At 37.9% G+C, this 16,689-nt stretch overlaps 1 protein-coding gene across 3 annotated transcripts in view; it reads right to left on the bottom strand.

Annotated features, from left to right (window-relative positions):
- Positions 1 to 4,407: 4,407 nt before the first annotated feature.
- Positions 4,408 to 16,689, bottom strand: part of LOC107569540 (acid-sensing ion channel 1) — a 65,317-nt gene continuing 53,035 nt past the window's right edge. For 2 of the 3 annotated variants that reach the window (XM_016255657.1, XM_016255658.1), the window contains exons 7-10: positions 9,716 to 9,807; positions 9,318 to 9,397; positions 6,849 to 6,950; positions 4,408 to 6,342 (exon numbers count right to left, since the gene is read on the bottom strand). In XM_016255657.1, the coding sequence (XP_016111143.1) occupies positions 6,247 to 6,342; positions 6,849 to 6,950; positions 9,318 to 9,397; positions 9,716 to 9,807 (370 nt within the window). In that variant the 3' untranslated portion in view covers positions 4,408 to 6,246. Of the gene's footprint in view, positions 6,343 to 6,844; positions 6,951 to 9,317; positions 9,398 to 9,715; positions 9,808 to 16,689 lie in introns of all 3 variants that reach the window. The other variant, XM_016255659.1, reaches the window with a different exon arrangement.

The raw sequence follows: 16,689 nt of genomic DNA, 5'->3' as shown, positions 1-16,689 counted from the left end.
ATTGTGAATAAAGAATGAATATTAGTCGAATTTAAAATAAACAATTGCATCTGAATGTTAGGAGTGGGTCAGGGAACGTCATCAGTAGCGCACGAGATGTAAGTGACGTTGTAGTTTAATGTTTTGTTAGTCTAGCCCACGAGACGCTCCGCTGCTGTGCTATTCATTCAAAATATTAGAGAAATATAGAAGCTCAATGCGGAGAAGATCTTGATTAGGTGAAAACCGAAACCAAGCCATTCACACAACGCATATGCAGCGCATTTTTAGATGGACAAATATAACTGCTGCACTCGCGTCTCACACAAGAGATGTATAGAAAGCCATGAAAATTTTAAAACAGTTTAAACTTTTAGAAAACGCGTCACGAATTTGAGGAGGTTTATTCCTTTTCACTGCATCTCATATGTTTTTAAATGCAATCTGTGTGAATGGCGCTTCGGCTCTTTGAATTAAGCAATGCATAAATACATGATGCTGTTTTGTTCATAATTGTTTATTCATGAAATTATATTTGATTTTTATAAGTTAATTTGGACGTAATGCACATTTTATTATAGACCGTTTCCTTGCGTTGACAATTTAAATGCGCTGCATTATTTTGCTCATTGCGCCCTCCTGTGGCTTCTGGACACAAGGCAAAAGTTTCCTTAAAACATTAATCTGCATATAAAACATTAGAAATGACTGATTGTTAAAACAAAATATATTGGATGTTTGTCACAATAAATAGGGGTAGTTTAAAAATACAGTGATAAAAAACAAAAATTATATTGCTCTGTTTAAAAAAAATGTCAATAATTATCGATACATTTTTAAGCTATATCGCGCAGCCCTACTTGACCAACACAATAGCCTTTTACAGGTGCATCTCAATAAATTAGAATGTCGGGGAAAAGTTCATTTATTTCAGTAATTCAACTCAAATTGTGAAACTCGCCAGCTGACCCAGTGCATTGTGATTGGCCGAACACCGCAAGCACTCGTCGGAAATGTAACACACCTTCCCATAATCGCGAGCTTCACCTTTCAAAATAAATGTAAAGACAGTAAATAATGTCATTAGTTTTACCATCAGTTCAAGCCCGAAAGGGGAACAGAGTCGCGTGACAGACACAGTGATGAAGCTGGTATGTGTTTGCAGTACACAAGCCACGGTTAAGACAGCTGACTCCACTGTGATGTGACCCTGTGTCTCTCTCTCACACGCGCGTGTATGTAATAACAAAACATACTTACAGTAGCTGATTCAGAAGCGCCAGATTGCCATAGCCAGCTGAAACCACGCGGTTACTGAAACCACGCCTTCTTTCTTTGCGTGCACATTTGGACGGCATTACGCAAATATTTCCACATAGTGAGGTAGATATGTGGGGGCGTGTTAGAACAAGCCGTTTTAGGGGGGCGTGGCAGAGTCTTAAATTTGATAAAGAATATCTCTTTGGTTTTGAGACTTTAGTCTTTGCAACTTCAGGGATCTTATCTATGCACAATCAGCTTGTAACACCCCAAAGAGAAAGGAAAACTTGAAATCGCATCATATGACCCTTTAAGTTTTTTGCTGCCAAAGCCAATGAGTTCTTAGCTTTACAGTCTTGTTGCCAATCATTTCAGAGTGTCCTCCTGCAAAAAAAGATTATTGATGATTGATGAACCAAGTGGGCAACTGATGACACAGAGACAGATGCTGGACTTTCTAGATACGATGGATGCATGTAAAACTGGCATGAAATCAAATTGAGGTCTCTCCAGTCGACCCGGTTAAAAAGCTCCAGTCTCTGGAGTTCTTATTAATCCTCTCAAAGAGCACGATGACACTCTTATCAGTGACAAACGGCTGCAGCTTCTAATTGTGCCACGAGATCTGACAGGATAAATTGGCACAAGGGCAGAAACTCCTGACAGTTGCATTATGGGAAATTAATAGTAACTCATTTTCAATGAGCGAGTACCAGTGTGATGAACTCAAAGAGGCTTGTAGAGTACTTACATTTTCAGTTTCAGATGATCTGAAAAATTAAGTGACACAGCTAATGGGATAATACTTTATAGGAGCGTAACATATCAGGTGACACGGATGTTCAATTATTTAGACGTATCTATCACAAACTATAAAACATGCTTAGCCTGTTGCTCGAAATTAGAGAGCAATCTTTTTTTTTAAACCACAGTATTAGTATTTTTCTGGACATGGTACTACCATCTTTTTACTCTTATTAGTCCTAAGTAGTTGTGCAAATAAGCACACAAGTATAAGTTTTATTAGCTGAAATAAGTAAATTACTAAAGTAAGTATAGCCATTATTAACCAAATAAGTATGCACAATGCACACTTTGGAATAATACACCATCCAGGTACCTTTTGCATTGTTTTTTTTACTATGATTGTAGATGCGCAACATCTTTGCATACTATTTAAGATGGATAGTTTGCAAATTGGGACAGTCTTATAAGGATATTGGTTCTAAACCCTAAACAAATTGTGGATTCACAAGAGCAGCAGCTGTGCCGAATCGAGACTAAATGCATCTTTCCAAATGCATATGTTTGATGCGTTTGGAGGACAAGGAACGTCTCAAAGGCATTAGTGTTGCACTACAAGATCCTCATCAGAATGCACTGACGGTTGGGTTGTGCTGCCTGAAGTCGTTGGCAGTTTTCCCTGCATCTGCCAGAGACACTCCCACATCAGCACAGAGACGACAGGAGGAAATGACATTCATCAATCATTTGTGATGTCCCTCGCTTCCTTTAAACGTGCTAGGCTCCATCGAAAGCCTGCGGGTGACTTTGGACAATGCAGTCCAGTTAGACGTGAACTGCTATTCATATTTAATCGTGGTTCTGATGCCAGTAGGCTACTTTAATATACATTTTCCTGAGAAGAGTCAGGTTGGATGTCCTCCGACGATCTTGATGGAGGTCTCATGCTTGGATTTTCTCTTATTCCTCCTGGGTTTGATCTTTCAGCTCATGCACTCATGTCCTGTATCCTGATACCGTCTGATGCCCATGAACATCCCCTTCATCTTTCATCTCCCTCGTTCTAATTTCCATAATGTAGGTTCAAAATTAATTCTACCTGCTGTTTGAATTCATGAATAGTTCTGAAGTAAGTGAACAGTAAGGTTGGAAATCGGGAGCCACTTGTAATTCAGAACCATTTTTGTCAATTTTTTAAAAGAATACTGCAGCTGAATAAATTCCATGACGTCCAGTTCTGTTAACAGTTATTGGAAGTCTGCATTCTTTTGTTGATGGGAATGGAAAATTATACTAAAACACTTCAAAAGTGCTTTTCTGTTGTTGAATCTATAGCGTCATGTCTAAAGAAATCTAATGTGAGCTTGAGCTTGCAGTCTAGAATAACTCAATGTAGATAAATCCAGAAGAATTATTATTCCAATCTCTGAAGTTAAACATGAACAATCTCCTGATGTCCACCATAAACCTGAATGAAATAACGAGACATTTGTAAAATTATGAATGATATTTATTATACCTTCATAGATAAATAGAACAGCCTATTATCTGCCGACTGCACTATCAGGCAATATGTATGTTTGTAGTAAAAAAACAAAAACAAAGGAAAGAATAAGAGTACTAATGAATCTGTTGATTATCATGATAACACTGATAAGAATATTTTATCATTCTTTTAACATCACCTTTACATATCGGTGGTCTTGTTTGTGCTTTGATATGAAGTTCGAGACATTAACAAATACGTCTCTGCAAGTACAGAATTCAAATAAACAGTAAGCTGTTAAATGCACAGTTCAGTTTTCATTAACATAAATGAAATAAAGACAGAAGAATAACAGTTTCACACGAACAAACACACGTACATACATGCACACATATGTGCGCACAACTACAACAGTTTGCGGTTATGACTGGTGTGCTGTACGAGTGATCGGTCTGGTCCACCCAGCAGTACAAACTCTTTGCTTTGTTACATTCCTGATCCTGGAAACACTTTCGTCCAGAAACAGACCAGCAACACTGCACAAATGATGAAAAATCTGTCACAAACATTCATATCCAGTCACACCTTCATGCACACATAAACAATCATGTATTCATATATTAGCCCTAAAAAAAATTGGACACTTTAAGTGACACTTACAAATGCCTGAGGGCCTGTTTACACCTGGCCACTTAATGTGTTTTCTCTGATCAGATATCATTCAGATTTTTAAAAACTGTTACATTTACACTTGGCCACATAAATGTTGTCTTTGCAAAATGGATTTAAAGTTCACATCAACGAAAGCAACAGATATGTGCTGCATTTAATTAATTATCAGCTAATTTCAAGATCAAAGATCGCAATAGGAGAGAGCACTGGAAAGATAAGTTAGTCTCACTATTTTTAATGAAGATGATTGAGTGTTGAGCCTCCGGGTCTTACTTTGTTTCATTTACGGCAGTTTGCGCGTCGGCTTGCTGAAGAGATACTCAGCTACTCATCCGTGGTGATGCCTGTTGCATTAGCTCTGTCAAATCTGACTATAACATGTCATATAGCCTATAACATGCTCTCACACGTTTATTATTTTAACATTTTGGGAGGAGTCAAAATGTCAGTCGTTACTAAAGTTTTAAAAATGTCAATTTCTGGCTAACATTTGAGCACCGTTGAGCGGATTCTTAAATGCGGCTGATTGGCCATTGTGTTCACATGCTCAACATATACAGTATGACTGTGATTGGCTACAATGATCAACGCTTCATGCTCTTCACCGAGCGCTCACAAACACAATGACCAATCAGATGTCATGTTTAATAATCCGCTCAACAGTGCTCAAATGTTAGTGGGAAATGGATGTTTTTAAAATTTCAGTACCGACTGATATCGTGGTCGGTACTGTGGACAACACTAAGTGGTTTCAACAACCAGATGCATTTACACTTGTTTAGCTTCGTCTGGAATGTGGCCCAGACCACCTCCTGAAGTGGTCTGAGTGATCAGATTTAAATCCATCTCGAAAGCGTTTCGGAGGGCATTTACACCTGGTCTTTTCAAGAAAATGCAAGAAAACACATTAAGTGGCCAGGTGTAAACAGGCTGTGAATGTCATTGTCAGTCACAAAATATAAAATAAAGTGACAAAACATTTGACAAAAAATTATTTGTTGCAGTAGTCTTAAAAATTAAAAACGGATAGATCCACTAAAAATCACCAAAACAATTCTGCAGCATTTTTGATGTGCAATCTAATGCAACAACTTTTGACACATTTGAAAGAATACTTTAAGTGTCCAAATATCTTTTGGGGCCACTGTATACTTTTGGGGACTTCCCATTCCCATTTATTGTTTGTCAGATATGCTAATTATACAACAGACTAATCCTAAACTTAAAATAAACCTTTTTGGCATTTTTAGATATTAATTTATACATTGTTTAGTTTCATTTTGAATCGTTGTTTCCTTGTAGAGAGGCTCTCACAAGGTGCTTTTGTTAGCTTGCTGTTCTTCTGGGGTCACTGAGAAACTTCATCCCCACAAGAACAGCTAAACCTGCGCACGCACGCATATACACACAAAAACAAACTTTACACCATCTCCCAACACTTGTATATAATTGAGGCAAACTTGGCGAGAGTAATAATGAAATCTAAATAAAACTAAAAACATGCACAGAACGACCAGCATGCATTTACAAGATGAGACCTGTAACACAATGTCATGTGGGACCTGAACCCTCCAGAACCCTGAAATCCCCCTTTGACATTTGTAATGGTCACCTTTGTTCGGGAAGTTACATTCTTGTGAGATACACTGAGGCTGAATAGATCCAGCAGATAGGACTAATGAGGCTACATACAGTGAATAAGCGCTATATTTATCTACTGACCTACGTAAGCCACTGGTCTTAAGACAGTTTAGAGCCGTCACTATGTACATAAAAGGCATCAGGGTCCAGCTGCAGAAAGCTATTCGATGTCCAAGTCACATAATGTGTAATTTCTTAGGCTTCAAGGAGTTTCGTTTTTGAGGCAGTATTTCCTTGAAATGTTCAAAAAACATCAATGGTTTTCCATGGAACGTGTTAGTGAAAATATACTTTGTTGATCGGTACCATTCCTCCGATGTCTGGATATATCTCAAGACATGGTGGTTTTCCAGTGTGTGGCAGATCCAGAAGGTTGTTCTGTAATGTCCGGTTGTGAATGGGGTCCGTACTGATGTGGTCAGCTTTGGTTGTTCTCTGTCAGACAGGCCGCTCTTGTTTTACGCTCAACAGGTGAAGTCTTCGAAGTTGCCCTGGCCAGGATGGTGAGGTAGCATGTTGGCTGGGTAGGTTGATGGGGTATGAAGGTTTTCACAGGGTGCCTGAGAGGAAATATACACAATCAGAAACTGCACAGTGTAAAATGAATACTGCCTACAATTAGGCTAAAAAGTAGCATGTCAAACATTACACAGTATAAAGCAATAACTATTTCAAACAACATTTTGTGCATGTGAATTCAGCGAGTGGCTTTCAGTTATCATCCCTGAGAATACAAATTTGTGTAAAAATGACTGAACGTGTGTCTAGTCTAATCAAATAATAACTCAAGATGATGCTAAAAAACAGCTGATATAACTACTATTTCTGGTAATGGAAGGTCAAGCTGAGCATGTTGCATTGTGGGATACAGCATCTCATGCAGTATTCTCTGTTGTATCAGCATATAATATATGGTCTTCCAGTTAAAAAACTGCACACTAACTGAATACTGCAGACAAAGTATGAGTATGAGTAGTATGACAGTATACTATTCTGAACATAGCCTTTATTGTCTGTAAGAATGAGTTTATCAGCCAGCACAGATACTGGTGTGATAGTTACTGACGTGACGCTTCACATCGTCCAGGCTGAGAACGGCTCCTCGTTCGTTGTTGTTGCTCCGCTGGTGTTTCTTCTTGGCACAATGACACAGTTTGTACTTGATCACCTTTGAAGAAAGAAAACAAGCCCATGCATAAAACCTGCTGTTCAGTTCACGCTATGGATGGTCATGTGGAGAGCTTTTTTGAAGATTTTAATCTAGGAAATTGTGCTTAAACATCTGAAGCAAATCAGAAAAGCAACAAAAAGGAAACTGAAATGCATTTGATAGTGGATTAATTTCTATGAAATACAAATGTGATACCCAAAGAAAACATCAATTGTGAGATTAGAATGGCAGACATGGATGCATGGAACTGAAATCTAGGGGGTTTGTAGATGTATGACTAGCCAAGTTCTATTTGCATCTTGGTTCCCAAGTAAAGCACACATTCAGAAAATTTCCAGGAACTCGAAATTTTCTTCTGTCCCCAAACACTGCTTTTCCAGAGATTGACAGAAACAATATGAAGTACTAGATCTGAACTCGTAACTGGGGCATTTCCCCCAATTCCCGTGTGGGCCTCCTGACACACAGAACAACATGATGGATGGATGATGTATTGTTTGTTATTGGCTTTCGGCTGTCATGTACCAGAAGTCAGTTTAAACCAGCCAGATTACACAAACACAAGTCCTGGATCTGACAGTATTCGTGTCTCATTTCCTGCAAATGACGCCAGCTTCCACCTGCCATATCTGACAGCCTGTCTTCCATCTGTGTCCTAATGTCACGGGCGATACTCTGAGCCTGCTGTTGAGTCTGAACCAGACTCTAGAGACTTTTCACGTGGAAAGTCAATTCATCAAAATTGGTGCATGGCTAGATTTATTTATTTATTTTTCAAAAGAATTGGTTTGGGTATAGAACTCTAAAATGAAAGCATTATTTTGGGAAGATAAATAACTCAAAATGGCTAAATAAACTGTTGGGGCATGTTCCTCATGCAAAACTTTAAAAGACTTGCCCAGGCCTTGGTCACTACCTTCAAGTTCTACAAGGTTTGTACATACAAATTTGAATATCAAATTACTACATAATGTGTGATTTTGGTCAGAATAAAACAAGCATACTGGGTGGTTTCATTCTCTCTCTTTCTGATAAAGGCCACAAAACATCCCATTTGTCCATTGGGAATGATGAGACTCATAACTCATAAATGCAATCATTTTGACAAGGATGCAGAAACTGATTTAATAAACCAGCACGAACATTCTGCTAAACATCTTCTTTTGCATTCTACTGAAAAAAAAGAAGAAAAAAAAAAGAGTCATACAGGTTTTGAAATGACATTTGGGTAAGTCAGTCAGTTATGACAGATTTTTTCATTCTTGGGTGGGTGAACTATCCCTTTCACATTTCATTATTTGTCTTTTTTATCTTTCAGCAGAAACACTTTAAATGCTTCTTTTGCTTGTTTTGAATGCTTTTGTTTTCCAAAGGCTCACATGAGTCTGTTGAGCAGAGGTGCAAGTCAGCACTTCCTGTAAAAGATCACGTGATCTGTTATCAATCACTGCCATACAGAGATACCCAAGGAGCATCCAAGAGAACAGACAAGAAAAATAGCTCTCCTGGCATCGCTCCCCTGTTTTTAAATTCATATGTTTTAATGCATAGTTGGATTGGCAAAATAACATTAAGCAAACTCATGAGTATTGTGATGATTTATAACTTGCAGCGCAGAGGTATTTTTCTATATTTTCAACATTTTAAATCAATTTGAAAAAAGGGGCCATATGGTCAAATACATAAAGATATATACTGAAAATTGTCAAAAGGGGGAATGATATTGCAATACTTTTTACACAACTTCGCCCACCCAAGTGTGTAATACTTCTGCAGATGAGACCAATGGTTATCAGTCATATTCAACATAAGATCTGAGGACAATATTCTTAGCAGAAGTTATGTTGATTAAGATGCTAATGACAGAGTGCGCAGACACACCGAAATTATTTCTTCATAATGCCTGAAGCACTGCATCTGCCAACAACATTGAGTCCTCGGCTTGCTTTGAATAAGATTCTAGTAGGTTGCTTCTGCTTGCTTGCCTGCTGGATTGCCTATTATCACATCCGATGACAATTTTCCCAATCATAAGACAATTCCACCCTTCGCCTTCAGGTATTGATATCTTGAAAGCAATCACATCCTGAGCCAAGGCTTGAAAAGTAATAATATATTTACACTCCATTCAGATGCTGAGTGTGGCAAAGGGTTCCAAGTGGAAGAAAGCTCCAACGTTAAGAGACCACAGCTTTTGTGAAGGTCATACAAACACAATTACCGGGGAAAGGAGAATATGTGCCATTCTGAGTGACAGAAATTTCCACAGCTGTCGAGTTTCAAGGTAATTATCTCTGAAGTGTCTTTAATACATTGCGAAAAGAAAACGGGTGCAGGTTTGGATTTGAATCATGGAGGTCTTACCTCATACAGGTAGTCAAAGAGCTCCAGGATGGTTAAGATACTGGCCCCGATGAACAGCCCCATCTGTCCGCCAATGTCACCTGAAATAGTTTATTTCAGTAATTAGCCACATGAACAGACAAACAAGCTTTGCAACATATCGTACATAAATGGATTGTAAAATTACAAGCTGCTCTTAGTAATTTTTTTTTTGTTCAACAACTTTATGGTCTTTGTGTTCTCAGTTTTATAGTCACTAAGTTAGTTTGACTTTCTAAAAAGTGAAACACTGTGACTTCTTTTGAAAAAGCTATTACTTTACAGGGTGTCCACAGTGAAAGAACACCTGGAAATATCAAAGGATAAAATAATTTCAAGGCTTGTGAATTAATCTTGACATCTCGGAAATCACCGCTCACCAAGAAGGCCGGCTAACTCGTAGGCTTTCTTCTGCTCTATAGTCTCGAAGTTCAGGGCCTCAAAGAAGATGTCCAGCACCAGGATGTTTTCTCTAAAGAGCAGAACAGAAGGGAAAGGTGAGGACCCCCCCCCAAAATGCATTTACTTCCACAAGCCTTCCCATCTTTTGCACCATCCTCCAAGCATCGATCCACAATCTCTGCCAGTTTCACAGCATTTTATTCTCTAATCTTCCACTGCTGTAAGCAGATGGTTGGAGTCGATCCAGCAGAGACCTCAGGCCATTTTAGACACAGCTGGAGTTGATTCTAAGCGTATCTGTTACATTTTTGCACATGAAGTAGTGGCACTTTACACTTTATATCATATTTCTATAATTTACTCAACTTCTTTAAAAAAATTAATTGAGTTTTTATTAAGAACATTCCTACACATTCACTGCAGATGGTGTGAAAGTTAAATTTTTTTGGTCCCCTCTGAATACATATTAAATGTTTAATTAAGCTACAGGTGACAGCTGCAGTTATTTTATGAGTGTTTGCCCAAGCTTTTCAGCTACCTAGAAGCCAAAAACACTAAAAAGGTTAGCCTTAATGGTTCTTTCGCAGCAGGTTTATTGAAGGATGGTAATGAGGTGCTACTTTAAAACCAAGTATGAAAAAAACACACCATCTTCCTCCTCTAAAACCTAGCCATTACATCATCTGGGTTTAAAACATAAGTATTTCTGCTTTAGATTAATACATAACCCTGTTACTGTCAAAGATGAGGGTTAGGGTTAGTAGATGATGGCAGATTTAAGATTACATATGATTCATTTCCTAAATACAAGAAGCCATGGCAGAGATCTGATTTTGAGGCTTTTCACTGGATAGTCATCAATATCTTTGGGAACAAGCAGAAAACTAAATAGAGGCATTCAGCCGTTGCGTTTAGAAGATTAAATTCTCCCAAGTTCTTCAGTAACTTCTCTTTTCCTGTTCTGAATGTAAAATACTGCAAATAATTTACAATTGTTCCACCTGACTTCTCTTTTCATTTTCTAAATGCAAAATACTGCAAATAATAGTTCTTCTCCATTTAGTTCATGCAAATATAAGAAAATGGTTTCATGAAATTTTGATCGTCACTGTTTTGTGCTTTTAGGCTGCCGTAATAATTTCACAGATTAAAGTTTAGGTCAACATGGAACGGCACAACCAATTTCACTGAAGTAAAAGTTTACACTTCAGCTGAAAAGAAGAGTCATTTTATTTTGATAAATTTAGGAACATAGCATAATTATTAGGCACGTTAATATTCTGACTTTTTTTTTCCCCAAGCACATATTACCAATTCCAAACCACATCAATCGTAATAGCTACTATTAATTTTGCATTTAATCATTTATAAGTGATATATAATTGTCCATAAATGCTGGAACTGAAAAAACTTCTTATATTCAGGTGTGCATAATTATTAGGCAGATTTTCTTTTACAGATAAAATGAGCCAAAAAAGAGATTTCACTTCTGGTGCTGGAGACTAAATGGTTCCTGATGGTTTCACACCTAATTCTTCACCTTAATTCTTATGCAGTTAATGTGCCTTTTCTTCTCCACCTGTTTTTTCTGACCGTGCTGACCCAATGAGCATTTCACTGTCCAATGGTCATGCCATAACTTTGCAAATTGTAGTATTGCATTAGTATTGCATCCTTCTCATGGGCATTTAATCATTTTTGACTTTCAGTCTAAGTTAAATCTCTTTTTTGGCTAATTTTATCTGTAAAAGAAAACCTGGCTAATAATTATGCACACCTGACTTTTCACTTCCAGCTTTCATGAACAACAGTTAATAGTTTAACACGCTGACTTTAATATTTACCTCTTAGTATGTAAATTAACACCCAAACTAGTGTAACTGCCTGTAGAAGACACAGCAAACTAAGAACAGCAACTTTCTTGACCTCCCTCTGTAAACTTAATTGGGATGCATGTTGTTCCAGATGGCTGCGGATGTGGAGATATTCCCTGACATTTCTTAGCGTGTTTGTCAAAGCAGTGATGTGTTACATGTCTGCCATGCTGTTGTCTGGTCTTTAAGCTGTTCAGATGACTGGCTGTCTGGATCTTGCATGAGGGCAGACAAAGATCCTGGTTAATTACTGATGAGGCACTAAACAGCTGCCAATCTGGACAATTAAACAAGTAGGGCATAACAAACAACCATAAATTACACAGTTCGTAAAATTGGCAATTTTTTTTGTGATTTACTGAGGTTTATGCTTAAAACATAACCTCAAAAAAAGATAAATATTTGCCAACTGCAAGAAATATCCTTTGAAAGTAAGTAATTTTCTAAATTATGTGACTATTTTTTATTTTAGGTGTCTGCACAAACTTGTTAAGATTCAGTTGCACAATGTGAGATTAGCAAAACTGTTCAGTGTTTTGGTTTACAGAGATTTCTGATTTACAGAGATATCTAGAGCAACGTGACAGAATTATAAACCAACAAATGTCTCGATTTTGTAATCAGCACCAGAGACAAGCAACATTTAAGTTATGGGTGATCTGATCAGGATTTTTGAGGCCGATCACCGATCGCCGAACACAGAAAGCAGTATCTGCCGATACCGATACCGATCTTTTTAAAGCCTTCTTTTTATCATTTATAACTAGATATAGTGATACTCCAATCTGGATTTTTAGACATTTATTCAGGGCCTAAATTTCATTTTTGAAAATGGGGGGAATTCCCCTCTTAGTTGACTCTTGTGAGAGGTCAACTAAAAAAAAAGCCATATGTGTTGACTGTGAAACACAGTAGACTTTAATAATATGCATTTATGGTGTAATTGCGACATTTTCGTGTCAATCCATGTTCATATTTACTGCAAAAATGCGTAAAAATGTAAATGTTACTTTAATTCAGCGCAGCAACAGACTTGGTGTGGAAGCGATCTCTGCACTGTCGCAGACGCACTGCCGGACCGCAACCGTGTGCAGTGAACGCTGTCATCCGTTAACATGAGCATGGAAAAAATACACACCGCTAGTGCTGGGCGGTATGACCAAAAATTTATATCACGGCATTTTTCAAAATTATGCCGGTTTCACGGTACATGATGGTATTTTTTTATTTTTTTTTCATGCATGACCAGGTGTTAACCATATTTTCTACTGATTGAGAGCGGAAATACTGCAGTATATTGACTTAGAATGCCCATTTTACTGTCATGATGAGTGAATATTGTCAAAAAATACCACACTAAATAGTGACTTAAACATGACCCCTTTTAATACATGTTAACCAGGAGTCACTCTCATTTATAATCGCGGCATCGTCTGATAAAATCAACATGCATCTACGCTAAAGAGCGGCTATGCGGTTGTTTTGGCTATATTACTTTTTTGTCTCATGCAGCGCACTGCCTGCATCTGAGTAACAAACTAAAAAAACAACAAACAAAATTGCATGTGATATTAACAGACGAACTACGCTCATATTTATAATTCCAAGCAATCAGTTTGCTGACAGGTGCTAGGAAACGCTGTTTTGTACTCATTTATTGACGAGTCGGCTGCGGTGCGGCCAACTGAATGCGCTGCTTCTCTGCCGCTCACTGCACAGAACAGACGCAGAGAGAGGTGACACTTCTCCGGGAAAGTCAGACCTCGTGTTCGTGGGACAGCACTGGCAAAATCTTCCAACTGAACCATAGCTAAGTTTTATCCAAAAAAGTCGCTAGGTTTGTCAGTATGAATATTCTATGGAAAAAAGCCACTAAAAGGGTCTGAATGTTGCTAAAGTCGCGCTCGTGTGTGTGAGACGCGGGAGCTGATGGCAGGGGGCGGTGGATATTTGTGGTGGTCAATGTGGATATTGTGGATGAGTTCTTCGAACTGAAAAAACTTCTTATATTCAGGTGTGCATAATTATTAGGCAGATTTTCTTTTACAGATAAAATGAGCCAAAAAAGAGATTTCACTTCTGGTGCTGGAGACTAAATGGTTCCTGATGGTTTCACACCTAATTCTTCACCTTAATTCTTATGCAGTTAATGTGCCTTTTCTTCTCCACCTGTTTTTTCTGACCGTGCTGACCCAATGAGCATTTCACTGTCCAATGGTCATGCCATAACTTTGCAAATTGTAGTATTGCATTAGTATTGCATCCTTCTCATGGGCATTTAATCATTTTTGACTTTCAGTCTAAGTTAAATCTCTTTTTTGGCTAATTTTATCTGTAAAAGAAAACCTGGCTAATAATTATGCACACCTGACTTTTCACTTCCAGCTTTCATGAACAACAGTTAATAGTTTAACACGCTGACTTTAATATTTACCTCTTAGTATGTAAATTAACACCCAAACTAGTGTAACTGCCTGTAGAAGACACAGCAAACTAAGAACAGCAACTTTCTTGACCTCCCTCTGTAAACTTAATTGGGATGCATGTTGTTCCAGATGGCTGCGGATGTGGAGATATTCCCTGACATTTCTTAGCGTGTTTGTCAAAGCAGTGATGTGTTACATGTCTGCCATGCTGTTGTCTGGTCTTTAAGCTGTTCAGATGACTGGCTGTCTGGATCTTGCATGAGGGCAGACAAAGATCCTGGTTAATTACTGATGAGGCACTAAACAGCTGCCAATCTGGACAATTAAACAAGTAGGGCATAACAAACAACCATAAATTACACAGTTCGTAAAATTGGCAATTTTTTTTGTGATTTACTGAGGTTTATGCTTAAAACATAACCTCAAAAAAAGATAAATATTTGCCAACTGCAAGAAATATCCTTTGAAAGTAAGTAATTTTCTAAATTATGTGACTATTTTTTATTTTAGGTGTCTGCACAAACTTGTTAAGATTCAGTTGCACAATGTGAGATTAGCAAAACTGTTCAGTGTTTTGGTTTACAGAGATTTCTGATTTACAGAGATATCTAGAGCAACGTGACAGAATTATAAACCAACAAATGTCTCGATTTTGTAATCAGCACCAGAGACAAGCAACATTTAAGTTATGGGTGATCTGATCAGGATTTTTGAGGCCGATCACCGATCGCCGAACACAGAAAGCAGTATCTGCCGATACCGATACCGATCTTTTTAAAGCCTTCTTTTTATCATTTATAACTAGATATAGTGATACTCCAATCTGGATTTTTAGACATTTATTCAGGGCCTAAATTTCATTTTTGAAAATGGGGGGAATTCCCCTCTTAGTTGACTCTTGTGAGAGGTCAACTAAAAAAAAAGCCATATGTGTTGACTGTGAAACACAGTAGACTTTAATAATATGCATTTATGGTGTAATTGCGACATTTTCGTGTCAATCCATGTTCATATTTACTGCAAAAATGCGTAAAAATGTAAATGTTACTTTAATTCAGCGCAGCAACAGACTTGGTGTGGAAGCGATCTCTGCACTGTCGCAGACGCACTGCCGGACCGCAACCGTGTGCAGTGAACGCTGTCATCCGTTAACATGAGCATGGAAAAAATACACACCGCTAGTGCTGGGCGGTATGACCAAAAATTTATATCACGGCATTTTTCAAAATTATGCCGGTTTCACGGTACATGATGGTATTTTTTTATTTTTTTTTCATGCATGACCAGGTGTTAACCATATTTTCTACTGATTGAGAGCGGAAATACTGCAGTATATTGACTTAGAATGCCCATTTTACTGTCATGATGAGTGAATATTGTCAAAAAATACCACACTAAATAGTGACTTAAACATGACCCCTTTTAATACATGTTAACCAGGAGTCACTCTCATTTATAATCGCGGCATCGTCTGATAAAATCAACATGCATCTACGCTAAAGAGCGGCTATGCGGTTGTTTTGGCTATATTACTTTTTTGTCTCATGCAGCGCACTGCCTGCATCTGAGTAACAAACTAAAAAAACAACAAACAAAATTGCATGTGATATTAACAGACGAACTACGCTCATATTTATAATTCCAAGCAATCAGTTTGCTGACAGGTGCTAGGAAACGCTGTTTTGTACTCATTTATTGACGAGTCGGCTGCGGTGCGGCCAACTGAATGCGCTGCTTCTCTGCCGCTCACTGCACAGAACAGACGCTACTGAGGTTTATGCTTAAAACATAACCTCAAAAAAAGATAAATATTTGCCAACTGCAAGAAATATCCTTTGAAAGTAAGTAATTTTCTAAATTATGTGACTATTTTTTATTTTAGGTGTCTGCACAAACTTGTTAAGATTCAGTTGCACAATGTGAGATTAGCAAAACTGTTCAGTGTTTTGGTTTACAGAGATTTCTGATTTACAGAGATATCTAGAGCAACGTGACAGAATTATAAACCAACAAATGTCTCGATTTTGTAATCAGCACCAGAGACAAGCAACATTTAAGTTATGGGTGATCTGATCAGGATTTTTGAGGCCGATCACCGATCGCCGAACACAGAAAGCAGTATCTGCCGATACCGATACCGATCTTTTTAAAGCCTTCTTTTTATCATTTATAACTAGATATAGTGATACTCCAATCTGGATTTTTAGACATTTATTCAGGGCCTAAATTTCATTTTTGAAAATGGGGGGAATTCCCCTCTTAGTTGACTCTTGTGAGAGGTCAACTAAAAAAAAAGCCATATGTGTTGACTGTGAAACACAGTAGACTTTAATAATATGCATTTATGGTGTAATTGCGACATTTTCGTGTCAATCCATGTTCATATTTACTGCAAAAATGCGTAAAAATGTAAATGTTACTTTAATTCAGCGCAGCAACAGACTTGGTGTGGAAGCGATCTCTGCACTGTCGCAGACGCACTGCCGGACCGCAACCGTGTGCAGTGAACGCTGTCATCCGTTAACATGAGCATGGAAAAAATACACACCGCTAGTGCTGGGCGGTATGACCAAAAATTTATATCACGGCATTTTTCAAAATTATACCGGTTTTACTGTATATGAGACTGGGTTTTTATCATATTTTCTACTG

Source organism: Sinocyclocheilus grahami, unplaced genomic scaffold (assembly GCF_001515645.1).
Source record: "Sinocyclocheilus grahami isolate Dianchi unplaced genomic scaffold, SAMN03320097.WGS_v1.1 scaffold1355.1, whole genome shotgun sequence".
In the NCBI taxonomy this organism is placed as follows: Eukaryota; Metazoa; Chordata; class Actinopteri; order Cypriniformes; family Cyprinidae; genus Sinocyclocheilus; species Sinocyclocheilus grahami.
The sequence above is the reverse complement of the archived record's forward strand: the minus strand, read 5'-3'. Positions and strand labels throughout refer to the sequence as shown.